This window comes from Odocoileus virginianus, chromosome 31, assembly GCF_023699985.2.
Source record: "Odocoileus virginianus isolate 20LAN1187 ecotype Illinois chromosome 31, Ovbor_1.2, whole genome shotgun sequence".
NCBI classification, from domain to species: Eukaryota; Metazoa; Chordata; class Mammalia; order Artiodactyla; family Cervidae; genus Odocoileus; species Odocoileus virginianus.
In genome coordinates this window covers 2,418,753-2,442,516 of record NC_069704.1, presented here as the reverse complement: position 1 = coordinate 2,442,516, position 23,764 = coordinate 2,418,753, and the positions used below count along the sequence as shown (strand labels likewise).

At 38.6% G+C, this 23,764-nt stretch overlaps 1 protein-coding gene across 1 annotated transcript in view; it reads right to left on the bottom strand.

The window, feature by feature from the left end:
* The window catches only part of C5 (complement C5), an 85,910-nt gene that overhangs the window by 49,553 nt on the left and 12,593 nt on the right, over window positions 1-23,764 (bottom strand). Inside the window, 15 exon segments of the mRNA XM_020893602.2 lie at window positions 66-156; window positions 1,851-2,048; window positions 3,143-3,205; window positions 4,187-4,316; window positions 5,902-6,051; window positions 6,170-6,379; window positions 7,275-7,478; window positions 8,736-8,921; window positions 10,685-10,800; window positions 13,538-13,664; window positions 15,362-15,476; window positions 17,273-17,363; window positions 19,682-19,764; window positions 21,091-21,182; window positions 22,484-22,554. Of these exon segments, the coding sequence (XP_020749261.2) occupies window positions 66-156; window positions 1,851-2,048; window positions 3,143-3,205; window positions 4,187-4,316; window positions 5,902-6,051; window positions 6,170-6,379; window positions 7,275-7,478; window positions 8,736-8,921; window positions 10,685-10,800; window positions 13,538-13,664; window positions 15,362-15,476; window positions 17,273-17,363; window positions 19,682-19,764; window positions 21,091-21,182; window positions 22,484-22,554 (1,927 nt within the window).

The following is a 23,764-nucleotide window of genomic DNA, read 5'->3' as shown; positions in this document are numbered from 1 at the left end:
TAGCTTCCAGATTTTTGGTCATATTTTCCCATATTTTTCAGAGGAATGTCAAAGAAACATAATACCTTTTGGGGACATGATGAACTTCCCATAACCAGCTTTCTGGAAAATAGCTTCTTATTTCTGGTTTGGTTACTGGTAAAAGAGACTTTATATCTGGGGGGGGAAAGTATATATGATTATGGAAAAACAACAAAAATTCTACCTAGGGCTGAATTTTTAAATGTAGACATTAATCAATAGCTTAAGCATTTTCTGAAAGGTCAATGAAACATTTTGTTTAGCAATTTCAAAATAGAACAATAAAGGCCTTAGAATTTCTCCACTAGTAGCACTGACAAAATGAATACAGCATAAAAATTTATTTAATAACTTTTTTTCTAAATTGCTAAATGTTTCATGTCCTGAAAATTATACAAAATACTAATTAGTCTATAAAGCCTATCCCTATCTATTGCAGGGATTTTCCTAGTGGTCCAGTGGCTATGACTCTGAGCTCCCAATGCGGGGGACCTGGGTTTGATCCCTGGTCAGGGAACTAGATCCCGTATGCTACAACTAAGACCCAATGCAGCCAAATAAATAAATAAGTAAATTTTTAAAAAGTTATTTACATTTTAAAAATTGCAATAATTGTTATTATTTTATAAAATAGGGAAGTTAATGTGATTCTTTGCCTTACCGCAGACTTTTATTTATATTTCCTTTAATAAAATGAGCAGAATGTCTGCTTATGTCCAAGATGTTCTGATAGGGACTAGAGTTACTTCTCTGCCTTAAAAAAACTAGAAAACCAGACACAATAGCTTGCTTTCAGATATTAGAGCATAAGTGAGCCAGATCAGTGATCCCTCAGGGAAGGGAGTCAGATTAGGTAAACCCCAAAATTATCCGGATTTACTGTCTGGAGGCAGTTTACAGGCTTCAGAGCAGGGAGAGAAACCCGTACAGACCCTGGCAGAGTTGCAACACCAGGCATGATATTTGGGAAGCTAAGCTGTCTAGAACAAGGAACAGAGAGGAGGGAACTGGAGAGGCTGAATTCAGGCAACTGATGCCAACCCGATGATTAGAGTTGAAAAACTGGAGCATGAGAAATGGACATGTACTAGATTATTCATAAAAAATACTGCATGTAATAAGCAAAAATCTGAAAACAACCTAAATATATCTAATGACTTGGTTTCAACAAACGGCCACAGGAATCTATTTCTGCAGAAATATATCCACTCGGAACGATAACATTTAAGACATACTGTTAAGCAAAACAATCAAACAGGATCTATCATTCTGTTTTTGTTTGTTTTGACTGTATATGAATGAATCGAAAGTCCTAAAAGTTCTGAAAACCTGTTAATTCTGAAAATGTATATGGTGGTTTCAATTGAAATAAGATTTCAACTTTTACGTAAGTACATTTAACTTTACGCTACACTTTGAAATCTTCTGCTATATTTGGTCAGTATAGGTCCAAACAGGATTTTAATGGTTGTAATCTCACAGAATCATGAAATTTTAGAACTCAAAGGCATATTAGGTATCATCTGGCCCAAGTTTCTTGCTTTAAAAATGAGGAGAGTGAGGCTCAGAGAGGATGAAAAATCATTCATGTTTATAGAATGAGTCAGCTTTAGACTTGCCTGGGTCTTGACTACGGACTAGAGCATTCTGCTCTATACTATGCTTACCTCTTCTGATTCCCAAAAGTGACAACAATTTTTTTTCTTAAGAGCATTTACAAGTTCTCTTTTCTACTTTCCATTTTAAATAGAGCATGAAAACCACCTTTTTTGGCAGCATAAAGTTACATCAAATTTTCCATATTTTCCGACAGAAAATGTCAAACTTACGTAGCCTTCCTAGTTGCATATTTTTGTGAGACTCTTCAGCCCGGAACTGGGTTGCGATGGCACAACATTCCTTGAAAGCTTTGACACATCTTGGGCCTATCTTAATCCGAGCGGCTCGCTGCTCACAGGTTTCATAATCATTCCGATGGGCTCCATCATAACAACATTTCTTCACCATTATGTGTTGGTATTTGGCAGCTGAAATGATCATAATTCAAATGACCTTGATTATTCATAGAGTCAAGGCATCTCATGCTTAGAAGGGCTCTAGAGGGATACCAGGTTTCTGCTGCCACAGGACCCCTGGCCCACAATAGTCACGGCTGGTGGACAGCCAAGCCTCCTTTTGGAACTACCATAGGAATGGGAACAGTGTGGCCTCATAAAGTAGTCCATTGTCCCTTCTGATTCGCACTAAATGTTTATGGGCCTCCTGTAACTAACCTAAGTACTGGTTTTTGAAACGAACACCTTGGATTCAGCACCCTTTTGAATAAAATAAATTAGTCTGAAAAGTCTGCAGAATATTTGAAGATAGTTATCACTATAAGAGTATGTTCTTCTTCAAGCTAAATGTCCTATTTTTTTCAAACGTTTCTTGCAGTTTGTACGCCTTCACCAGTGGCATCATCCTTCATCATAAATGCTTGGATGAACCGATATCTCTCTTCTGATATCCTTAAAACTCAGAATGAAAGCCAGAATTAAAATGACTCTTATATAAATGCAAAGCATTATTGTATTACTATAAACATCCTTCTCAGTTGAGCTGAGGTCACTGACTCCTAGTTCAATGTTCTTTCTATTGTATCATTGCCAATTAGCATATCTCTGTTTAAATAATACTTAAAAATAATTTCTATTGGGCTTATTCCTCCCAATAATCCAACTTATTCTTAAGTATTTAATGTATGCAAGAAGAGATAGACATCTAGGTATATCTTGAAGTTAATTAAACCATGGATTTTGTTAGAATAAAATGGAAGAATGTAATTTTAGTCACTAGATGAAGTTTGCAGAGAGGAAATATTTGTAACAAATAAAAGTTAATCTTTTGTATTTTAGAGATAGAAATAACAAAGACTTATTTCCCTTAGATTAAGGTTATGGCAAATGAACTACTGGATCTGTTTAGATGAATCGTTCCAAGGGAGATGAGCTAGATGTCTGTATATAGCTTCCTTTTCACCCATTCATCTGAACGAGGAGAAATTAGATGATGTTTAGTTTTCTCCAGCTTTTTAATTACATGATCATAAACTTTTGACAATCACATGAAACTTTTATAGTACCTTCTTCCTCTATCTTCTTTTGCAGCATTCTCTTTGGCCTGAGAATTTCCTTACAAGGTTCATCTGTTTTAAAAAGATAAAGAAAAAAAGGAGGGGGAAAGGAGATAAAATCTCAAAAACCACAAAATCCCATGAAAGTATTTTTTAAAAGACATTCACGTAATTCATTCAACAAACATTGAGAAGCTACTTCTGACCAAGCTCTGCACACTACACTTCTCAGTGTGACTTGTGTTTGGAGGGGCTCACAATCTGTTGTTACACAGTTTGACTTGTTTGGTCTGAGTTTGGTTTTAGACCCTATAACCTTTTTGATCCACTGATTACAGAGAAATACCTAAGCCCTTAGGAGTGAGCCAAGTTTTTGCTAGGTATGCTATTTTAATTATTTTCTGTGCTTATATTATTATAGATAATAGTATCAAGTATAATTACGAACAGTTTTAAAGCCGCAGAAAGAAAACAGTTAAGATGTGGCCCTTGCCCTTAAAGAGGCCCAGTGCAGCGACTGAAACAAGATGGGCCGCGGAGTTTAAGGCTCTGCATGATGTACTTCTATTAAATCACTCACAAACAGATCTAGTCCCTGTAGCAGTCCCCGATCAAAGGAGAGGAGATGATCGATTTTACATGAGGAAGAGGTTGCATAGAGGAGATGATTCTTCCACTAGCTTTTGCAGGTTAATAAAAGGGAAGCAGTCCTAGTAAGGAGAAGTCAAAGATGTAAAATAGGCTAGTGCCATCCACAACTACACCTGGTTCTCTACGGCATAAACACAAGGTCACGTAGAGTGGGATGAGAAACAGCTGCAAAGAGCCGGGGAGAAAATCACAGAGGGCCTGGAGTATCACAGAAAAGAATTTGGACTTTATGTTGAAGGTTAATGAAACGTTTTTTACAGAGGAGTTACCTAGTCATGTTGCCGTAAGATCAGTGTAGTGAATTATTCTGGAGGAGGGACAACAACGAAGTCTGGGAGGCAAATTGTTCACGTAAATTTCAGTAATCAGTTTGAAGAATAAACACAAAGCTGTGTGTTTTACCATTTTCTTGGGTGTTATCTGCATTTGCGTTGGTGAGGAAAGTGAGTCCAGCTAGGTAGAATACGTCTGCATTGTCTCGGCCACCGCCTGCCCCACAGCCCAGGTCACTCTTCTCTAAAGTTTGAAATACCTGTTCAGAGGTACTTAGTTAATTTAATAATTCTTAGCACAATTCCTAAAAGGCAAAATAGTAAGCCTAATCAGATATGGAAATCATTCCTCTGAAAAACTAAAGGTACAAATTGTTACCTGATTCTAACAAATCTGTGAAATGCACAGGCCTATCATTTATCAAACGGCCAAAGACCGAATTTCCCAACTTCCTTCCTTTAGTTTGTTCTTTTGTTTTTAAAAATACATACCTATTCAAAATTAAATCAAAAACTAAGTTTTAAGCTTTGATAAGATGATGCTTCGAAATCAACCCATGCTGTTTTGTACATAGAGTGCATACTGTAATAAATATAATGTCCAAAAAAGAATAAATGAGTGAATGTATGAATAAGTGAATTAATAAGCTAGTTTTTAAATCGCTGAAAGAAAAAAAATAGCACAATCTCTCGTATTTTGGGGAAGAGGGCTCTAGGTTCTAAGTGGATGAGAATTTGTTTGGGGGGAGGCTTTTCCCAGTTTTAATTTTGACTCCAAATAATTTTTCCTTTCTGAATATTTTTAACTTAATGGTTTCTCAGTTCTTTCTTCCTTCTTCAAAGTAATTCAAGTCTAGAAAATAGTAGCAGAGTATAGGGGAGGTAAGGGCTTCCCTTGTGGCTCAGCTGGTAAAGAATCCATCTGCAATGCAGGAGACCTGGGTTCGATCCCTGGGTTGGGAAGATCCCCTGGACAAGGGAAAGGCTACCCACTCCAGTATTCTGGTCTGGAGAATTCTGAGGACTATATAGTCCATGGGGTGGCAAAGAGTCGGACACGACTGAACAACTTTCACTTCACATAGGGGAGGTAAATGGGAACTTAGAGGAAAAGAATACACCTGCAATGCAGTAGACCCTGGTTCGATTCCTGGGCTGGGAAGATCCCCTGGGGAAAGGATAGGCTACCCACTCCAGCATTCTTATGCTTTCCTTGTGGCTTAGCTGGTGAAGAATTTGCCTGCAATGCAGGAGACCTGGGTTCAATCGCTGGGTTGGGAAGATCCCTTGGAGAAGGAAAAGGCCACCACCCACTCCAGTATTCTGTCCTGGAGAATTCCATGGGCTGTATAGTCCACGGGGTCTCAAAGAGTCAGACGCAACTAAGTAATTTTCCCTCTCACTTTCAGAGGAAATGAACAATTTTCAGACTCTTCTGGGCCATAGATTTTAATGGGTAAAAAAAGGAAACAAAAGCCAGAAACCCCAGAGGCTGCCTGTTCATTCTTCTCTAGTGCTGCTGCTCTAAAGCCCCCTGCTCCCAAATCTCCAAACCCCGCCAACCGGTGGTACCCTGACCCCGTGAATGACACTACTATCACGGTCACGTGTCTGTAAAGCGCTGGACTCCATACTCGGAAAAGTAAAAAAGGACAGACCTGGGCTTTGGAGACTAACGTGAGGATGGCTTACCTTCCTAAGAGCCCCTGTTCTGAGAAGATTGCGTCAGTAGAAAAGCAAGTCTAGTCTTCATTTAATTCTTTCCCCACAACTTACCCTAAGGGCCCCCGTTTGTGACGCACTGCATAGGGCCACCCCAGTAACCGAAACCACACACCACTTAACTCTTTCCAGGGGTCTCTTGGCTGTTCTTTGCACTCCATATATAGCACTATCCACTGCTGTTAAAGCTACCCAGGAATCCAACTCAGTTTCCATATTAAGAGATACCCGTTGGCCAGGGGAATATGTATCTGTACTTGGAGACAGATGAACCTAAAGGTCATTTGGAAAAGAAAATAATCATTTGTATGACAAAACTTCACAGATAGCTGCATTTACAGCCCCTTTATTCAGGAGAAAATCTGATTGGGACTTACAATTTGTGCCTTACCTCGAGCTGGTTGCCACACTTTTCCTCAATATTTAACCAGACTGAATCGGACACTAATTCTGCAGTCTGCTCTCCTGTAACGATGTAATAGACCAGGAGACGAGCTGAAGGAACCATGTTCTGTGTCACTGGAATGTTTATACTTTGATAAGCTGAATCCGAAAGTTTATCCCTTGTGCCAAAGTGAACAATTTTGCCCTTGGATAAAACCTAAAAATAAACAGCAGCAGAAATGGTAATTACAAAAACATAACCTGTGCTTTAGGATAGCACTCGGGAGTGGGAGTAGAAATTATGTTAAAGAAAAAGAAAGTTAATATTGCAAGGGCCTACTATGTGCCAGGAACTTCATGTTCAATTAACTCTTTTAGTTTCCATGATAACCAAAAGGATGGGAATACTATCTTCATTGTGCAGATGAAGGGACTGAAGTTTAGGAACTAACTAAATGTCATTTAAATTTTTTCCTTAAAACTGTTGAAATAAAGTCATCATCACTTATTTGGCCTGAACATCAAAATAATTAATCCCATTTCTTTGGTAATTGTCAGGATGCCTATAACATTTTTTGTACATTCTTTCCTAGCTTTCACTGACAGCCTTGACTGACACCTCTGTTTAATGTAAGTGATGTAATAGGGATATTCCTGGAGCAGGTTTGAAATGACTCACCTCTTAAGAGCAGGATTTGGGTCCCTCCTATATTACAGTGAAACGCACGTATTTTAAATGGGTCTAGGTATGTAATCTTTGGCCATGAAGCAGAGCAGAGGTAATGTGAGAATTTAATCAGGCGCTCTCTGTGGAGGAATCAGGCTCTCTTTGGGAAAGGCGTGTCACACGGAGAATCAGAGGTTCCCAGTTCTAATCACAACCTTTCTTTTTAAGTCGAATGACTGTGGTGAGTCCTAAGTCTTTTGCCCCTCAGTCCTCTTCTGTGAAAGAGTCATGAAAATTATGCCCTGTCTCAAAGGCTTTTGAAAAACTGATTATTCAATTAGGTGATGTTCTTGGAAATGCTTTGTAAGAACATATGTAAGTGATCATTCTAACACTTCTCTGTAAGCAAAGGAAAATCAGGTAAATCTATCATTATTATACTTACCAAGTAATTGTAGTGAGTTATTTTGTCAATATATGGGCTTCTGGGTGTAACAACAATATGCAGATGTTCTCCCACAAGCAAATGTTTATAGTTTTCTGTCCAGTCAATATAAAGGTAACTTTGGCTGAGAGATGAATACGCTATTGCTCGGTAATCTTTACTGGCCTGATTTTCGTCGGGAAGATCTGGATCGTTGGTCTTGACCTGAAAAGGAAAAAAGAGTTAAACAAAGATGCATGGACTGTGATGTAAAAAGGTATGTTTTCTGTGAAACATACCTTTTAAATTCCTTTCTTTGCTTTACACATTTCTAAATTTCACACCACCAATTGCTAAAGAAAAAGAAATCCACTACTCCAATGTGTTTGTACAGCTGTGGTATCAAATAACTCTACAAAGGCTATGGACAATAACTGGGATAATATAGGACTGTGGGTTATGGTGGGAAGGGCCAGTGAAGTGAAAACAGAATGATGCTCATGGAACAAACATGGGTATCCTTGAGTGTCATGGTAAGCTGGGCACTCTTTTCTTACGGGTTACAGGGGTAGCAGTGGGGAGGTCCTGAGGATGGGGACAGGAGTTGTGAATGGACGTCACCCAGACTTTCTGGCCTGTTTCACTGTGAAGTCATGGCACAGACAACGGCTTACAAACAGAGTGGAGCAGGAGTGCGATCACGGCAGTGACGTCGGCCTTTGACCCCAGAGGGGTTGATATCTGGGGTGAGATATACATTGGTTTGCATTCAAGTGCCGGCGTTCAGCAAGTCTGGGTAAGCTATTTAACCACAAGAGAGGTCAAAAGCCTCTGTTTCCTCAGCAGCAAAATGGCAAAGATAATATTCTCTAATTCAGAGAGCTGACTACATGGGTATTGAATGTGTTCTACGTAAAGCTCTAGTATGATGTCTAGCACTTCGTAAGGGCTGAGTAGATGACAGTGAATCTGTGCATGCTGGGGTCATTGACACACATTATTAAGTTATTTTTTATCTGGAGTTGGGAACCTAAATATTATTTGCTGGGAGAAAAGACTATTAAGTGAATTTTCAGGTAGAGTGATTCATACAGCTAGAAAAAAAAAGAGAGGCTTCCACATTTGACTCCTTTGTGGCCCTGAAAAGAGATAAAAGTTGTGACGTGGGAAAGAGAGACTTTCTATCACTAATTTTCACTGTTATTCCTATTTCGTGCTTTTAGATTTTAATACAGTCTTACTAATGCAAGAGAAAATAATTCACCCCAAATAAAAAACTGGTACATTTATCTTCCTAAAGGACCATTCAATTAATTTGCAGATTGCCTCTGGTGCTTTTTTTCCCCCCTTGGTTGCAAAATTGTGGAACTGTTCGCTGGACTCATGTCTAAAATCTACCACATTTTTTTCTGCACATTGGCCAAAACACACAGTCAAAAGTACACATTGTCCTAGAAAATTTAACAGGAGAATTCAGCTCACATTAAACTCCAGCACCGTCACTTCAGATGGGAGATTCACCACAAAAGAAGCTACTCCGTCACTGGAACGTGTTACACTTTTCTTTGACTCCAAGTCAGATGTCTCTTGGTTCACATCGAGCGTTTTTGCACTCAGGGTCACCGGTATCCCTCCTACCAAATGGTCAAATGAATCCTTAACTTGCACCTGTTTGCCAGAACAGTCCAAATTCATTTCCACAGCTCATCACTTCTTTTAAAGCAAAACAGTTCTGAAATAATTTTCCTTTCTCCTCACCAATGTATAAATTATTCATATTCAATTCAGTAAAGAGAAGCATATTCTCATCTTATATTAAAAGGGTCTAATCTTATTTAGTTAAATCATTCTTGAATGGATTCCCCTGTATATCAAGAAGACTCAGAATATAAATATTGCATTAGGCCTGCCAAGTAGATGAGATAAGGTCTTCTGTTATTTAATTTCTGTGTTTCTTCAATTGGTTGAAAACTAGATAAAAGAGAAAATGAAGCAATCACATCTGGGAATTAATCTCTTAGATGTGAGAAACAATAGTATAGGGCTTAATCTCTCAGTCATGTCTGACTCTTTGCAACCCCATGGACTGTAGCCCCCCAGGCTCCTCTGTCCGTGGGGTTTCTCCAGGCAAGAGTACTGGAGTGAGTTGCATGGCCTTCTCCAGGGGATCTTCCCCACCCAGGAATCAAACTGGGGTCTCCTGCATTACAGGAAGAGTCTTTACCAGCTGAACTACCAGAGAAGCCCCATGAGAAACAATTACATTTTTTTTTCTCCTTAAATTTTACCTCTCATTGCCATGCATATGCTAAATTCATATAGAATTTCCACAAAGGTATATTTTACATTATTTATTTTTATATGTGATAGGAATATATAAAGATATATAGAATATAAATATATTTTATATAAAGACAAATATAATATATATAAATATATAGACATTTTAAAATAATAAATATATTCTATATAGTGACATATTTTATGATCTTTTGTACATATTATATTAATATACTCTATAATAAATTATAAATTATTATATGCATTATATAGTAACAAGTTATATATTATTATATATGTTGTATATGTATTAAGAGGTTATTAGCATGTCCAAAGTTTGCTTGGGGTCTGGTAAATCTTTTTCTCTTAAAAGCCAGTGATCTACAGCTTTCTAAAGGATAGGGAATAAAAATTTTCATTTTATAAATATAATAAAACACAGTATATGTAATAGAGTATGTTTTATATAATATATAATCAGATATAGAATACTAAATACAATAAAATATAATAACAAGGTCAGATAAATGTTTTAGCTCCGTACTATCAACATTTTAAAAAGGAAAAGAGGAAGAAGGAGAGAAAATATTGAAAAGGAGAAAAAAAAACAAAAACCAGAGAGGAAAGAGTCAGGGACCGACAGAAAAGTGTCAAGATGGAAAGGACAGAGAACAATGCAGAGAGATGAGATCAGATAGAGTCGTGTACAAAGAGAAGGCAGAGTGAAGAGCGCAGAAACGCACCCTCAGACACATAGGAAATAAAAAAAGAGAGAAAGGGGTTTATTTTCAAGAGATGATATCTCTGTCTTAAGACTTTTTAAGAACATGTTGTCAAATAATTTTAAATGTTAGTATTTTTTGAACCATAGACATATGGAATTTTATTTATAATATATATTGTTAATGTAAGGCTCATTTAGGGAATGTCTAACACAGGCTATCTTACTAAATACTGATACTGTCCTAAGGTTTGATATTATTCCCAAGAAAGAAGCTGGTCAGCAGTTCCCACTGCCGACTACATTGTCAGAGAGAGAGATTCCATGCACAGATTGGGTTCCCTCTGTGCTTTGCCTCTCCATTATCATCCTCCCATATTTTTAGAGAAAGATAATCACATTCAGCAGTACCCCCCACCCCCAATCTAACCTTGACAGAATATGGAATCCCAGGCTTCACAAAAAGAGGAGTAGCAACCAAATTCAATTTGTAGGGAGAAAGGACATATTTGATGCCAGGGATTTCTGCTTCTTCAGAAAATCCACCTAAAGAAATAACAAAAATCTATTAGAAGTGTACTGATCTGTGTGGGGAGCTGTGTTTGTCTCCATGTGTCTCCACAGACCCACTCATTCCTTCATTCATTCACTCCATTCCTGCACTCATTCATTTACCAATAGCAAGTAGGACATGGGTCTTGGTTCAGAGGGGCAGTGCAGAGAAGAGTTTAAACCCTTTTCAGGAGTTTCCAAAGCTTTGTGCTCAAGGCTTATGCGTAGAGATGGCCCTTCTGGAAGTAGAGCAATAGGATCGGACTGAGGAGACATTTGAAGTGGGGACATCACTTTTCACCAGCTGCTTGAATTTCATTTAAATACATAGAACGCATTAAGGAGAGAAGAAAGGGTCGGCCAGAGACTAAGCCTTACAGGGAGGTCATCTTTAGGGAGCAGGGATATGGAGAGAATTGGAGAAAACATAAAAAAAGATCTTGAGGTAGAGAAAACCCAGAGGGTCTACTGGCAAGACCCAATAGTGTTACCCTTTAGCTAAAACTTATGTATAAGAAGTTACAAGAATAATATACAGAGCTCTAGTATCCCTAACTTCTTTCCAGGATTATATCCCTGGTCCTCCCACATACGGGCTTCCCGGGTAGCGCTAGTGGTAAAGAACCCACCCACAAATGCAGGAGACTTAAGAGACATGGTTTCAAACCCAGGGTCAGGAAGAGCCCCTGGAGGAGGGCATGGCAACCTACTCAGTATTCTTGCCTTGAGAACCCCATGGACAGAGGAACCTGCTGGGTTTCAGTGCATGGGGCCACACAGTGTTGGACATGACTGAAGTGACTTAGCTTGCACATATGCACCCCTACATGCATATCCTATACTTCAGTCAACAGAATAATCTACTATTCTCAAAGGTCACCCTTGATATGTCCCCTCTCTGAAGAGTGCCCCACTTCACCCTGCCTGTCATCCCTTCCTCAAAACCCTACTAGTCTTTCAAGACAAGACCAATCATCTTCAGGACATCTTTGTTGGTTGCTCAACAATCATCTAGGAGCTCATCTTCTTCCGAAGGTCAGTAGCATTAAGCACTTTGCTTACAGCACACATGAAATTCCTTCTTGTCAAAGAGTTCTTTGTTTATTTGTCTTAAAGCTGATGCGTGTTTTTAAGCCACTTGAGTACTGAAATTATTCATCATTAACATTTGTAAGCTTGCATATTTGGCAGCAGTTTTTGCATATCTAATAAATATTGCCTAAACTGAATTTATTTTAAATAAATTGAGAAAAATAACATTAAGAAAGAAACATTAAAACAATGTCAAAAATATAGAGAGGGCAGGGAGTCTAAAGTCATCACCATTCTCCCACATCTATTGAGCATCTGATGTATACAAGGTGCTTAATAACTCTGTAATCACCTCAGCTGTTCGTTCTGCTTCCCTAGAAGGACAAATTTAAAGAGGTAGAAGGAGACTTAGGAATCTTCTAGTGAGACAGTCATTTTATTGAAAAAAAAATGGACTTAGTATGGTTAAATTATTTGTTCATGGTTGATTGGGGGTTCAATATAGACCTGCAAATATAAGGTACGTTAGTAATCAAGATATATCGCAAGTAAGACAAAGTAATCCAACTGGGAGTAATAATTAAGAACTATTAAAACCATTGGAGTGAGGGTTAAGAGTACTAGATAAGATATTAAGAATGCTAAGAAAAAAAAACAGGTGGTGAGGAGGAGAGGAAGAAGGGGAAGACGAGGGGGAGGAAGGGGAGGAGAGGGAGGAGAACCAGGAGGGGAGGAGGAGTGAAGAGGAGGGGAGGGCAGGAGAACGGGGAGAAGAGGTGGTGATGCGGATACTGACTCTTTTATTCCCACCGTGACGCTGAGAGGTATATACCATTATTGGATCCAGTTTAGAAACATTACCTGCAGTTTTGGATAGAATTACTATTCCAGAAGAAAAGGGCTTTATGATGTACTTTGTTCAACTCCATCATTATACAACTAAGTGGATAAAACAGTGGTAGTAGCAGTAACTTTCATTTGCATGGTACTTCACCAAATGTCTTTACACACATAATCTCTTTGATTTTGATTTCCTCCTGGGTGAGAAAACTGAGGTGCCAGATGTTCAAGCCAGACAGGCTGTGAGCCAGTGGGACTGTTAAATGGTTGGGCGTTATCCCTTCTCGCCATTGAGATAGTAGAGACGCAGTGACTAGGGAGTGACAAAGCTACACTCCAATCCCAGTTTTAATGATGCAAAAATAAAATTTAACTATGAAAGGAAGTAAAATGTGAAAGAATGTAGTGATTATTTACACCTCTAATATGCTGTCTGAATATTTCCCAAGGGAGTCCCTTCTCTGGCGCATGCTAGGTCGCTTCAGTCGTGTCCAATTCTTTGTGACCCCGTGGACTATAGCCCGCCAGGCTCCTCTGTCCATGGGGTTCTCCAGGCAAGAACACTGGAGTGGGCTGCCATGCCCTCCCCCAGGGGGATCTTTTCTGGTGGCTCAGTGGTAAAGAATCTGCCTGCCAAGGCAGGAGACACAGGAGATGCAGGTTCCATCCCTGGGTCAGGAAGGTCCCCTGGAAAAGGAAATGGCAACCCACTCCAGTATTCTTGCCTGGAAAATTCCATGGACAGAAGAGCCTGGTGGGCTACAGTCCATGGAGTTGCAAAAGAGTCAGACATGACTTAGCAACTAAACAACAACAAATATTTGCCAAGAGAAAGTTTAAGAAGGAAAAACAAACTTACCTGTAGACTCTATGATTGTCACACCAATATAGAGGTACTTGTCATTTAAATCTTCTAGACTTTCATAGGACAATTCTTTAACTGCTGTTTCAGAGTTAAATGTGACTTGAGCCATTCCGTTTATCAACTTTTTAAAGGGGAAAAATAAGTAAGTTATTTCAGAGAAGAATTTATAAGGAAAAAATGAATAAAATGTGCCTTCACTAGCCTCTCAACCAAAGACAAAGAGGAAAGCTTTACCATCACCACTAAAGCGAGTAACTGAGTCCACAGTTAAGCCCAGAGTATTAGCTTCTGATCTATTTGTTTAGAATTATAGATGTGGAGGAATCTTAAACATCCTTTGGTTCCACAGGCCTTTTTTGTACTAGCTGGCAAATATGACTTCTCCCCATCACTGAGTCATCATCATCTCTCTAGGCCTCTCAGCCTACTCTCGCTCTTAACTGAGAGTTTATGGGATTTTATGATATTCACTCTGTCCTTTACTGCTTGCGCATTAAGACACTAACTTAAAAATGCACGGTAGGTAATGGGATACAGGGTTACCTACGGAATCTTAACACTTAGGCGGGTCTGACTCTTTGCCACCCCACAGACAGTAGCCTGCCAGGCTCCTCTGTCCACGGCGTTCTCCAGGCAAGAATACTGGAGTGGGTTGCCATTCCTTCTCCAGGGGATCTTCCCGACCCAGAGGTTGAACCCCAGTCGGATTTTTTACTGTCTGAGCACCAGCGAAGCATATGATATTATTTAATTATTAACCACAACAGTAAAACAGATTTTGCCTTATTTTTTCTTCCAAAATTGAGTACTTTGAGGCCAGGGATTTTTGTCTTATGTAGCTTTAAATCTCAGTGTTTAACATAGAATCTTGCATTTAAAAAAAGGCACTTACATCTTAGATAAAACTGTACTTTGAAAGAGCAGGGCTAACGAACTGATGATACAAGCTCTGTGAGTGCAGTGGTGAAGAAAATGAGATGAGCCCTTCCCACCCAGAGGATAGATGCAGAGGACACTGACCTGGGCAAGGGCAGCAGGGCACCCCTCTGAGCTCTAGCGAGCACTAGTCCTTAACTCCGGACCGGTAACTTCTCAGTGAGTCCACCGTTCATTCATTCACTTACAAATTTTCATAGAGCACCTCCTTTTTGCCAGCAACCAGGCTGGCTCTAGGCATATAGTGGGAATGATTCAGACCCCCAAAGAGTTTTGTGTAGAGAACGATAAAAAAGTAAATAAAGCATTACTAATTGTAATGGTTGTTCAACCTCAGCACTCTTGACCTTTTGGACAGGGTAATTCTTTGCAGAGCAGGGTAATTCAGAGCAGGGGGTACCGCTGCTCTGAAGGAGTTTCACAACATCCCTGGACTCAACCCACTAAATGCGCGTGTGACCCTCTTGCCCAGTCGTGACAACCAAAAATGTCTCCCTGGGGTTAAAAAATCACCCTTGGTTGAAAACCACTGCAACATAAAGTGTGAAACACGCTCCACTGAGAAGAGGCAGGAGGTGACAAAGGGAAAGCGTTCCCTAGCGGAAGGAGCAGCTCTGCAAACACCTGGAGGCCAGAGAGACGGGCAGGTTTGAAAAACTGGGCTGACCAGTGCAAGGGAGAAGAAAGGGAGAGATGGGCTGGCAGGGGGGTTGATGGCAAGGGAACTGAACTTTATCTTCAGGATAGTGAGAAGACAATGGAAGGTTTTTAAGCTTCAATTTCCACACCTACATGAAACAATACAGTGGACTAGATGATACAGAAGTGACTTTCCATCTCTAGCATTCATGATGGATTTTTAGGTACAAGCGAACCTCTTACCGTTGTGCTTTGCATTGCTTTTTGCATCATTTCTTTTTGGTTATCTTTTAAGTTGTCTCTTATTCCAAAAGAGATATAAACGTCAGCCTCATTGACGACTTTATTATAAAAATATCTGTCAAACAATCATACCATAAAATTGTTCTGCTATCACGGTTACAATAATAAAATCCAGACAAAATATAACAATTTAAAATCATAAAGCATTTGAAATACTTTAAAGTGCCTTTCCATCCACTATCACATTTCATCCTCATGAAGCCACCATAATAAAGCCAAAGTACAGATTTTTATTACTATGTGCTAGATGAAATAAACTGATCTTGAGGAGATCAAAAGAGTCAGGTCTGGGCCTCTTTCTTACAAAACACATCACTTCCTCAATGATTTTGATAACAGTGGAGAACTGCTCTTAATTTCTTTTACATCTTTTAAAGCAGCATGCCCAGTCTCACAGTTATATAAGTTTTTTTTTGAAAACTCTAACTACATATTTCCTTTTTTAGTTTAGAATTAACATACTGATAAAGAAAACTTTCTGTGTAGCAAACATGATAGCAAGATCTTTTGTTATTCGTAGTTTGAACAAAAAAAGTAAGTCTCTCTGTTAAAGAGTCCATTTCTACACTTCTCTGTCAAGTAGGCCTTTTACAGTGGCTTAGATTAAGTGACCAACACTCTGTTTGAGGAATAAATGCTAGTAAGAGAGGCAGTACATGGAAGCATTTGAGGGCATGGGCTCTGGAACAAGAGAGACTATGTGATTTATTAGCTATATGATCTTGGGCAAATTACTTAACATTTATGTATATTTGTTTTTCTGTTTGTAATGTGGAGATAGTAATTGTATCTATCACACAGAGTTTTGTAAAGATTAAATGAGCTAATACATACAGAATGCTTTGAAAAGTGCCTGACATATATAGTTATATAAATCGGTTATTATTTTTAATAATTATATTAGGTCATTTTTAAATGGTAGATCGCTTATAAAAATAATCCCAATTCTCCACCTTCCCATGTGTCTACTGCCTTTGCAGCTCTTTGCATGCAAAGGGTGTGAAGACAGTCTGTTTCCTTCAGGCTGGTGCTGTAATTTGCTTTGAACAAAAGAATGTGGTGGAAGTGATGGTGTGTTAGTCCCAAAGTGTAAACCTCAGAAGGACTTTTATGCTCCCATTTTCTCTCTTTGAACATTGCTGCTGCTACAAGCTAGCCAGTTGGTTGATGAGAAACACACATGGTTCAGTAATCCTTGGAGCTTCAGTCAACTGCCAGTTAACTGTCAGGCATCTGAGTAAGACCTCCCTAGACCAGCCAGCCCCCAGCTGACCTGCCAACTGACTGCAGGCACATGGGTGAGCCCCACTGACATCAGCCTGGCCCAGGTAGCAGAACTGCCCAGCTGACTCATAAATAGTTGCGGTTTTAAGGCACTGCGTCCCAAAGTAGTTATGCAGCATTAGCTGGCTGATGAAGCCATTACAAATGATAAGAAGTTAAAGCTTTACATCTCAGTCCCAGTATCCTAAGGCATGCTGCTTCCTAAACACACACTGAACTTACAGTTTTAGGATTTTTTTTTTTTTGGTTGATGAATAATCAACCAGCCTAAAATCGGAATCAGCTAAAATCAGTATGAGCAAATACACTGTAGGCGTGATGTCTTCGCAGTCAGGTAGTTTCAAAGTCATGCCAGACATTGCCACTAAATCACAGATCTCAGCGATATATAAATGTATCAACTCACCACACAGTACAACTTAAACTTCCCCAATGTCATATGTCAATTTTATCTCAATAAAACTGGGGGTAAAAATCAAAGATCTCACTTTGGGCAAATGTCACCAAACTTAGCACTCAGTTTAACTGAAAAATCTGAAAACAAAATAAAACAAAAAACTTTCTTACCTTGCTCTTATAGTAATTTCAAAACTAGTAAAGTCCTTATAACCAATGAAATTACTTTCTGGTTCTATTGAGATAGAAAAGTGTGGCAACACTGAAAATAAAAGCGAAGAAGCAACATTACCATTTGAATCAGAGTAGTCTTTAAAACAAAGCACCAACCTATTTCTGGCATAGTTGGACAAGCTGTGGCATCAACACAGCATCCACCTTGTCACTGCTGGCATCATCAGCAGGGCCTCTGGGGAGCCTCCTGCTCTACCGATCAGAGGTTCGTTCACACGCCACGCACGAGAAGAGCTTTACTCAGGCTTTGATTTCAGCACTTAGAGCCAATCGACTACTCCCTCCCCTAGAGGATGGGCTCCTTGAAACAAAAAAAGACTAGTCTCTTTATTTTTGCATGTCTCCCCCCTCACCCTTCTCATGAGCCACAAATATAGTACGTGCTCAACAAAGGTTTACTAAATTGAAAATGGAAACAGAAGTTTCTTGCTTGTTTAACATTTCTCTTTTTTGCCTAATAGATAAAATCCATCCAGTCTCCAAGTTCCAACGTAAAACTCTCACTTTAGTCAATAAGCGAGAGCTTACAATTAGCTACAAGAAAGCAGCTTTATGCAGAATTAAAAATTAGGGCAGAAAGGAAGGAGGGTTTTTTCTCCTGTCTCTTTGGTATCTTGATTGCCCAAGAGAAAACAATTTCAGTTGTCCAAAATAGCACTGTCTTCTCTTTGTTTTAACACGGCCTGGTTAGTAAGGCTTACAGATTCTATTAACCTGCACAACACTTAACAGAAATTGGGTGATTGTACGACCTTGATACTGTAGGTAAAGACTGTCACATGAGAGTACGTGCGATGGGGTCAGATACGGTTTGTATGTTTTCTAGATAGTGAAAGGATCTTCCCGGGTAACACAAACGGTAAAGAATCTGCCTACAATGTGGGAGAAAACACAAGTCAAAGAGCAATGCAATCTGTTGCTCTGGGCTGCATTCCTATGTTATTAAAGATCAAGGCAGATACGTTCTCTCCAAGATACGAAGTAGAGGAAAATATTTCATCCTTTCATCCAGTACCTACTTGCCTTGTAGCCTGCACACTCCTACCAACAGGGATACACCAGTGAACACGACAGACAAACCCTGCCCTCAATGAGCTCACAGTCGAGCAGGGAAGACAAGCGTAAGCAAACAATTACACAAACACTTAAGACCGTTATGAAAGCTGATATTTATAAGTGACTACAGGTAGTCCTTCCCAGGAAAGAGAATTTAGGGAAAACGTCACTGAATAAATGGCTTTTCAACCGAGACTTGAAGGTGAGTAGGAGTTGGCTGGGTGAGAGGGAGGGAGAGGGGGTTGTAGGCAGATCACATGCAAAGTCACGGTTACTGGAGTGGTATGAATGAGGCAGAGGAGGAGGTGGGAATGAGGAGGCACTGGGGACTTCAATAATGAAATAACATGACGGCGAGAATAGCTCCAAAGCAGAGATAACAACTGGGGGTTGAGGGTGGGTTTGCAGTACTCCATGAGGGAGCCTGGTGATAAACTCGAAGCGAGGCTGCAGATGATAAGAGGTGGATAACTTTCAGATGTGTGCAAGAAGCAGCAAAAACGCCTGGAGGAAAGGGGACCAGTTAGGATTATATGTTATTTAGAGCCTATAATCTTTAAAGTTGAGCTTCATTGTAGTAAATTTGTTTTGTCACTGTTTATTCACCACATTATCATGATTCTATTGGGGGAATTAAAAAATGACTTCAAGCAAAACAAAGTTAAATTTTATATCAGAGCACACAAATACTCTAGTAAACAACTACAAGAAATGGAAAGGTTAAGCGGTTTATATGTTAATTATTAATCCATTAATATGATTGATTTCAAAGTAATGTTGATGTTTCAAAGCAAAGATGTTCACTAAGAACATCTGATATTTTTGGATCAATGTATTAGGAATTTCTGGGTCAGAAGGAAAATAGGGGTAAGGAAATGCAAATGTTCCTGTTTTGTCACTAATGGGTTGTGATGAAGTGAGTAAGTCACCTGTTAGTCTTACCATGTTCTGTTCACCTCAACTCTGATAGTTTCTCCTAAAGTCCTAATTCTGGAAAGGACCTGAACCAGTCAAGCTCCTCAGGGGGCGAGGTCTCTTGGAGCTCTATGATGAGGAAGACAAGTCCAGAGGGTTGGTGCGCATGTTCAAGGTTAACAGGGCAGCTACACCCAGTGCTTAGGCATTCAGACAAGGCCCACTCCTCCCACTGCCTCAATCAGTACTTCTAACCATAACAGCAAGCAGCCTCATCTTCATCTGGGAGTGATTTTGCATTAAGTTCATTCGTGAAAAGATTTATTGCAAAAATGGTAACTCTATATAGGTAAACTTTTAATCATCAGAAATTACCATATTCTTTAATTTCAAAATATGCGGTTCCAGTTGTTGAAAAGTCTTCTTTATATTTAGCTTGAATGGTCCACACACCGTACCTGTGGAAGCAAAATATTTAAAATTATGGAAGTCATGAAATGTGCCTGTTATGTTGAGGTGTTAGTGATACAAAAGTGGCCAATACAGACAAGACCCCTGTCCTCAAGAAATTTATAGTCTAGTGGGGAGTAAAGGCAAGTAAATTAATAAAGAATTACTTACAAAACTGAGATAAGTGCCATGAAGAAAAGAAGAAATTAAAAGGAGAGAGAAAAGAAAAAGGAAGAGAGGGACTACATTCGATGTGCATCCAAGATAGCCTCTTTGAAAAGAGAGCATTTAACCCATGTCCTAAAGAATGAGAGGAAGCCAGCTTTGTGAGCAGTAAGGTGAAGCACGTTTTAAGCAGAGGGGACAACCTGTGAGAAAGTACTGGGGTAGGAAAGAGATGGTCATGGGAGGCTACCATGGCTGATGCATAATCCAGCATAATCTACCACTTGGCATAAGATGAAGTTGGAGAAGTGATAATAGTTATACAATAATTGGATCAATTCTTTGCTATTATGGAATATTTTCAAGGAGGTACACAATTTTAAAATTGCCCAAATTATGTAAATCCCTCAATTTCATCCAAATTTCTAGATCTTCAGTACAGTGAATAAACTATGAACTCCCTTCTAGAGGGCAGAGCAAAAATGACCGTAAGAAGATTTTAAAGTGATATTGCAGTCATTTTTATATGCACTTATTCGTCCTCCTTTAAGTTCGTTGGAGGCAGCAACTATGTATTTTTTACTTCTATTTTAAATTTCTCATTCCCGTTGTACTTTGGATTTCCCAGGAATGTGTTCACTAAATTTTTATCACATTGGGTTCTGTTTAAACATGTTCTTAATCCTTTAGCATGAGACCAAATGGAGGAAATGACTTTACTAAGATCTTCCCTCTTGAAATCTGTCTTCTGGTAGTCTATGCAGTAAAGACTACAGGAGACAATATTTTTATTGGTCATAGCAAGACATGGGACAACACCAGCCTTTTAGACTGACAGTCTATTAGATTCCTTGAAGGTTGGAAGGTTGATGGTTTTGATAGAGAAAAAAAGGCCTGGGAACTATTTTTTTGTTCTTCCAAATTTGAATTTCTACATGTAAAGAAGATTGGTGAGAAGTATTGGGAGTGGTTTGTTTGTTTTGCCAGAAGTTGAGCCTCGATTCTCATTAGATGGGAAAGACTTTGCACATCTTCATTTCTTTTACACTTACTTTCTGTTAACACTAGGTGGCTCTATTTGACTGGTTATCTACCTCATAACCAAACGTTCCAGATGTATGCCTTACAGAAAACTTTATTTAAAAAAACAAAACAAAACTTTAAAATACTTAGGATTAGATGGAATCTTGAAGTCAGGAAAAGAAATAATTCCAGTATAATCATTTTCTTCGACCATGTAAACTTCTGATCCTTCGGGATCCTTTGAATAAAAACAGACAATTTCCAAGCATATAAATCACATTTTAAAAACTAACTGATTACGTTGTCTTTGATAGAAATATTTACTAACAAAAATCCACATCTTCAAATTAAATATGAAGGAGGAAAACCATTTAAATGTTGTGAAAGGCAAATATGGCTCATGTAAGCCATTTCCTCCTTTTTTGACTTTCTTCCATCTCCTGCCTCACTAAAAAAAAAAAAAAAAGTAAATCAGTGTCCAGGGTATCCTAGCCTCAATTATCTAGAGGAGATTCAACTATCTATTGTATGGCTAAAAAAAATAACTATGACAAAAACTGATGTTATAATGAACCAAATAATAGCTTACACACTTTACAGATACAGGAATCTAAATTTTGTATGTGTTCATTTGGAACATTCTAAAGCAAATATGCTGTGAAATTCATTTATTAGCAAGAAATTTTGTAAGTCTACAGGTTATGTCAATAATTATCAACCACAATCTTGAAACACACTAATGCTTCTCAAATAATTCATTATAAAATAGTCAGATATGAAAGTTTATGAAAGTTTCATAATTTTAGTAAGTTATAAAGGATTCAAGGTTATTCCTATACAGCCCTCTTTTTCACTCGTGTTCTGTTAAGATTTCTGTTTTTTTGGTTCCTTGAGTAGAAACGTGCTGCAACCTGCAGTGAGGGACCTACTGCTAATGGGTGAGCAGTTAATTCCTCACAAAAATTTGTAGGGTTTTGACGTGAACTGGGAAGACCACGAGAATTTATTGCACACATCTGTCATGTCCATCACGGCTCATGACACGCTGGTAATTGTTGATCTTTATCTCATGGGGCTAGAACTGTTTTCCACGTGCTAGTGTGTGCTAGTTACTAAGGTCTAAGCTCCTCAAGTGTACGTGCCACAGGCTGTAATTCTTTACTTTGTATTGTGCAGATCAAAAATATCATACTTAATAGACATTCAACTAATTCTCAGTTGAATTGATGGATTAATTCACTAATTCTTAGTGATTGAGGGGTGGTCTTTAAGAAATGTATCATGAAGGACGTATTTAAATGACTTGGTTCAAAACCATAACTTGTTGAGACTTTCATTTTCATGAGATTTTTACATATTGCAAAGGGAATAAACCTACAATGTTATACACACAGAAGGTGTTCAATAACCATTTCTGAACATTGGATAAATTAGTATGGTGTCAGGACAGGGTTATGGAACAAAGTATCTTGTCCTAATGAAAATTTAAATAAGTTTAAAATTTTTATATAAAATTATTATTTAAATAAACATACTTACTATGAAAGTTAAGACAGTTTCTCTTTTGGCTGGCTTCAGGTCATCATTCAGTGAATAAACTCTAACCTTTACTGTAAGAATAATTGATATCATCAATAACTTTGTGAAGCACAGTATTTTGATATTGCAATAATCATCCTTAAAAGAGATGAGCCTCATCTTAAAGATTCAGTACATAATCATATATGATAATTCGTATTTAAAAGAAAGAAAATGTTAGCTTGTAGACAAATACATCACTAAAAATGTTTTCTTTTATTGAGAATCCTTTTCAGTTCAGTTCAGTTCAGTTCAGTCACTCAGTCGTGTTTGACTTTTTCCAACCCCATGGACTGCAGCATGCCAGGCTTCCCTGTCCATCACCAACTCATGGAGTTTGCTCACACTCGTGTCCGTTGAGAAGGTGATGCCATCAGACCATCTCATCCTCTGTCGTCCCCTTCTCCTCCTGCCTTCAATCTTTCCTAGCACATCACTAAAAATTTTTTGTTTTAAAGAGAATCCTTTTGGATTCCTTTAAAGAGCTACTTCTAATGAATTTAAAGAATAGTTCACTTTATGAAAATGTATTTGCATATATCTTTTGGGGAACAAATATATAGTACAAAATTAGTTATATCTGTAATTAGGCCAATATTTATAAAAAATTTCATAGTAGTAAAATAGTGATGTCTACCCTATGGTTATATTGAGCTTAGTCACTCAGTCATGTCCAACTCCTGCAACCCCATAGCCTGTAGCCCATCAGGCTCCTCTGTCCATGTGGATTCTCCAGGCAAGAGTACTGGAGTGGGCTGCCATGTGCTTCTCCACGGGATCTTTCCAACGCAACCTGGGATCGAACCCAGGTCTCCTGCATTGCAGTCAGATTCTTTACTACGTGAGCCACCAGGGGAAGCCCAAGAATACTGGCGTGGTTACATTGGGGGTATAATAAATTGTCTCAGAATTGAAGATTTTAATGAAAAATTAGGTGTTTTGTTTCAGACTATACACTCTTACAACAAGGCCCCAAATTGTCTCTTATTATTGCTAAGGATAGTTTTGAATTGTACAGTTTTGTTATATTTATTGAGCCAGATCCTACAATTATTCATTCATTGTTAAAAGAATAACAGCAGGGGGCTCAATAACAATTAGTTCTCTTCCACTTCTTTCTGTCAGGGAATAGATGCCCACCTTTTAAACAAACACATCTGCTTAGCTTTTGACTCTTAGCTGCTTGAGACATGCTGATTTAATTCCTTCCAATGACATAATTTCTCTAGGGTTTCTCTGATG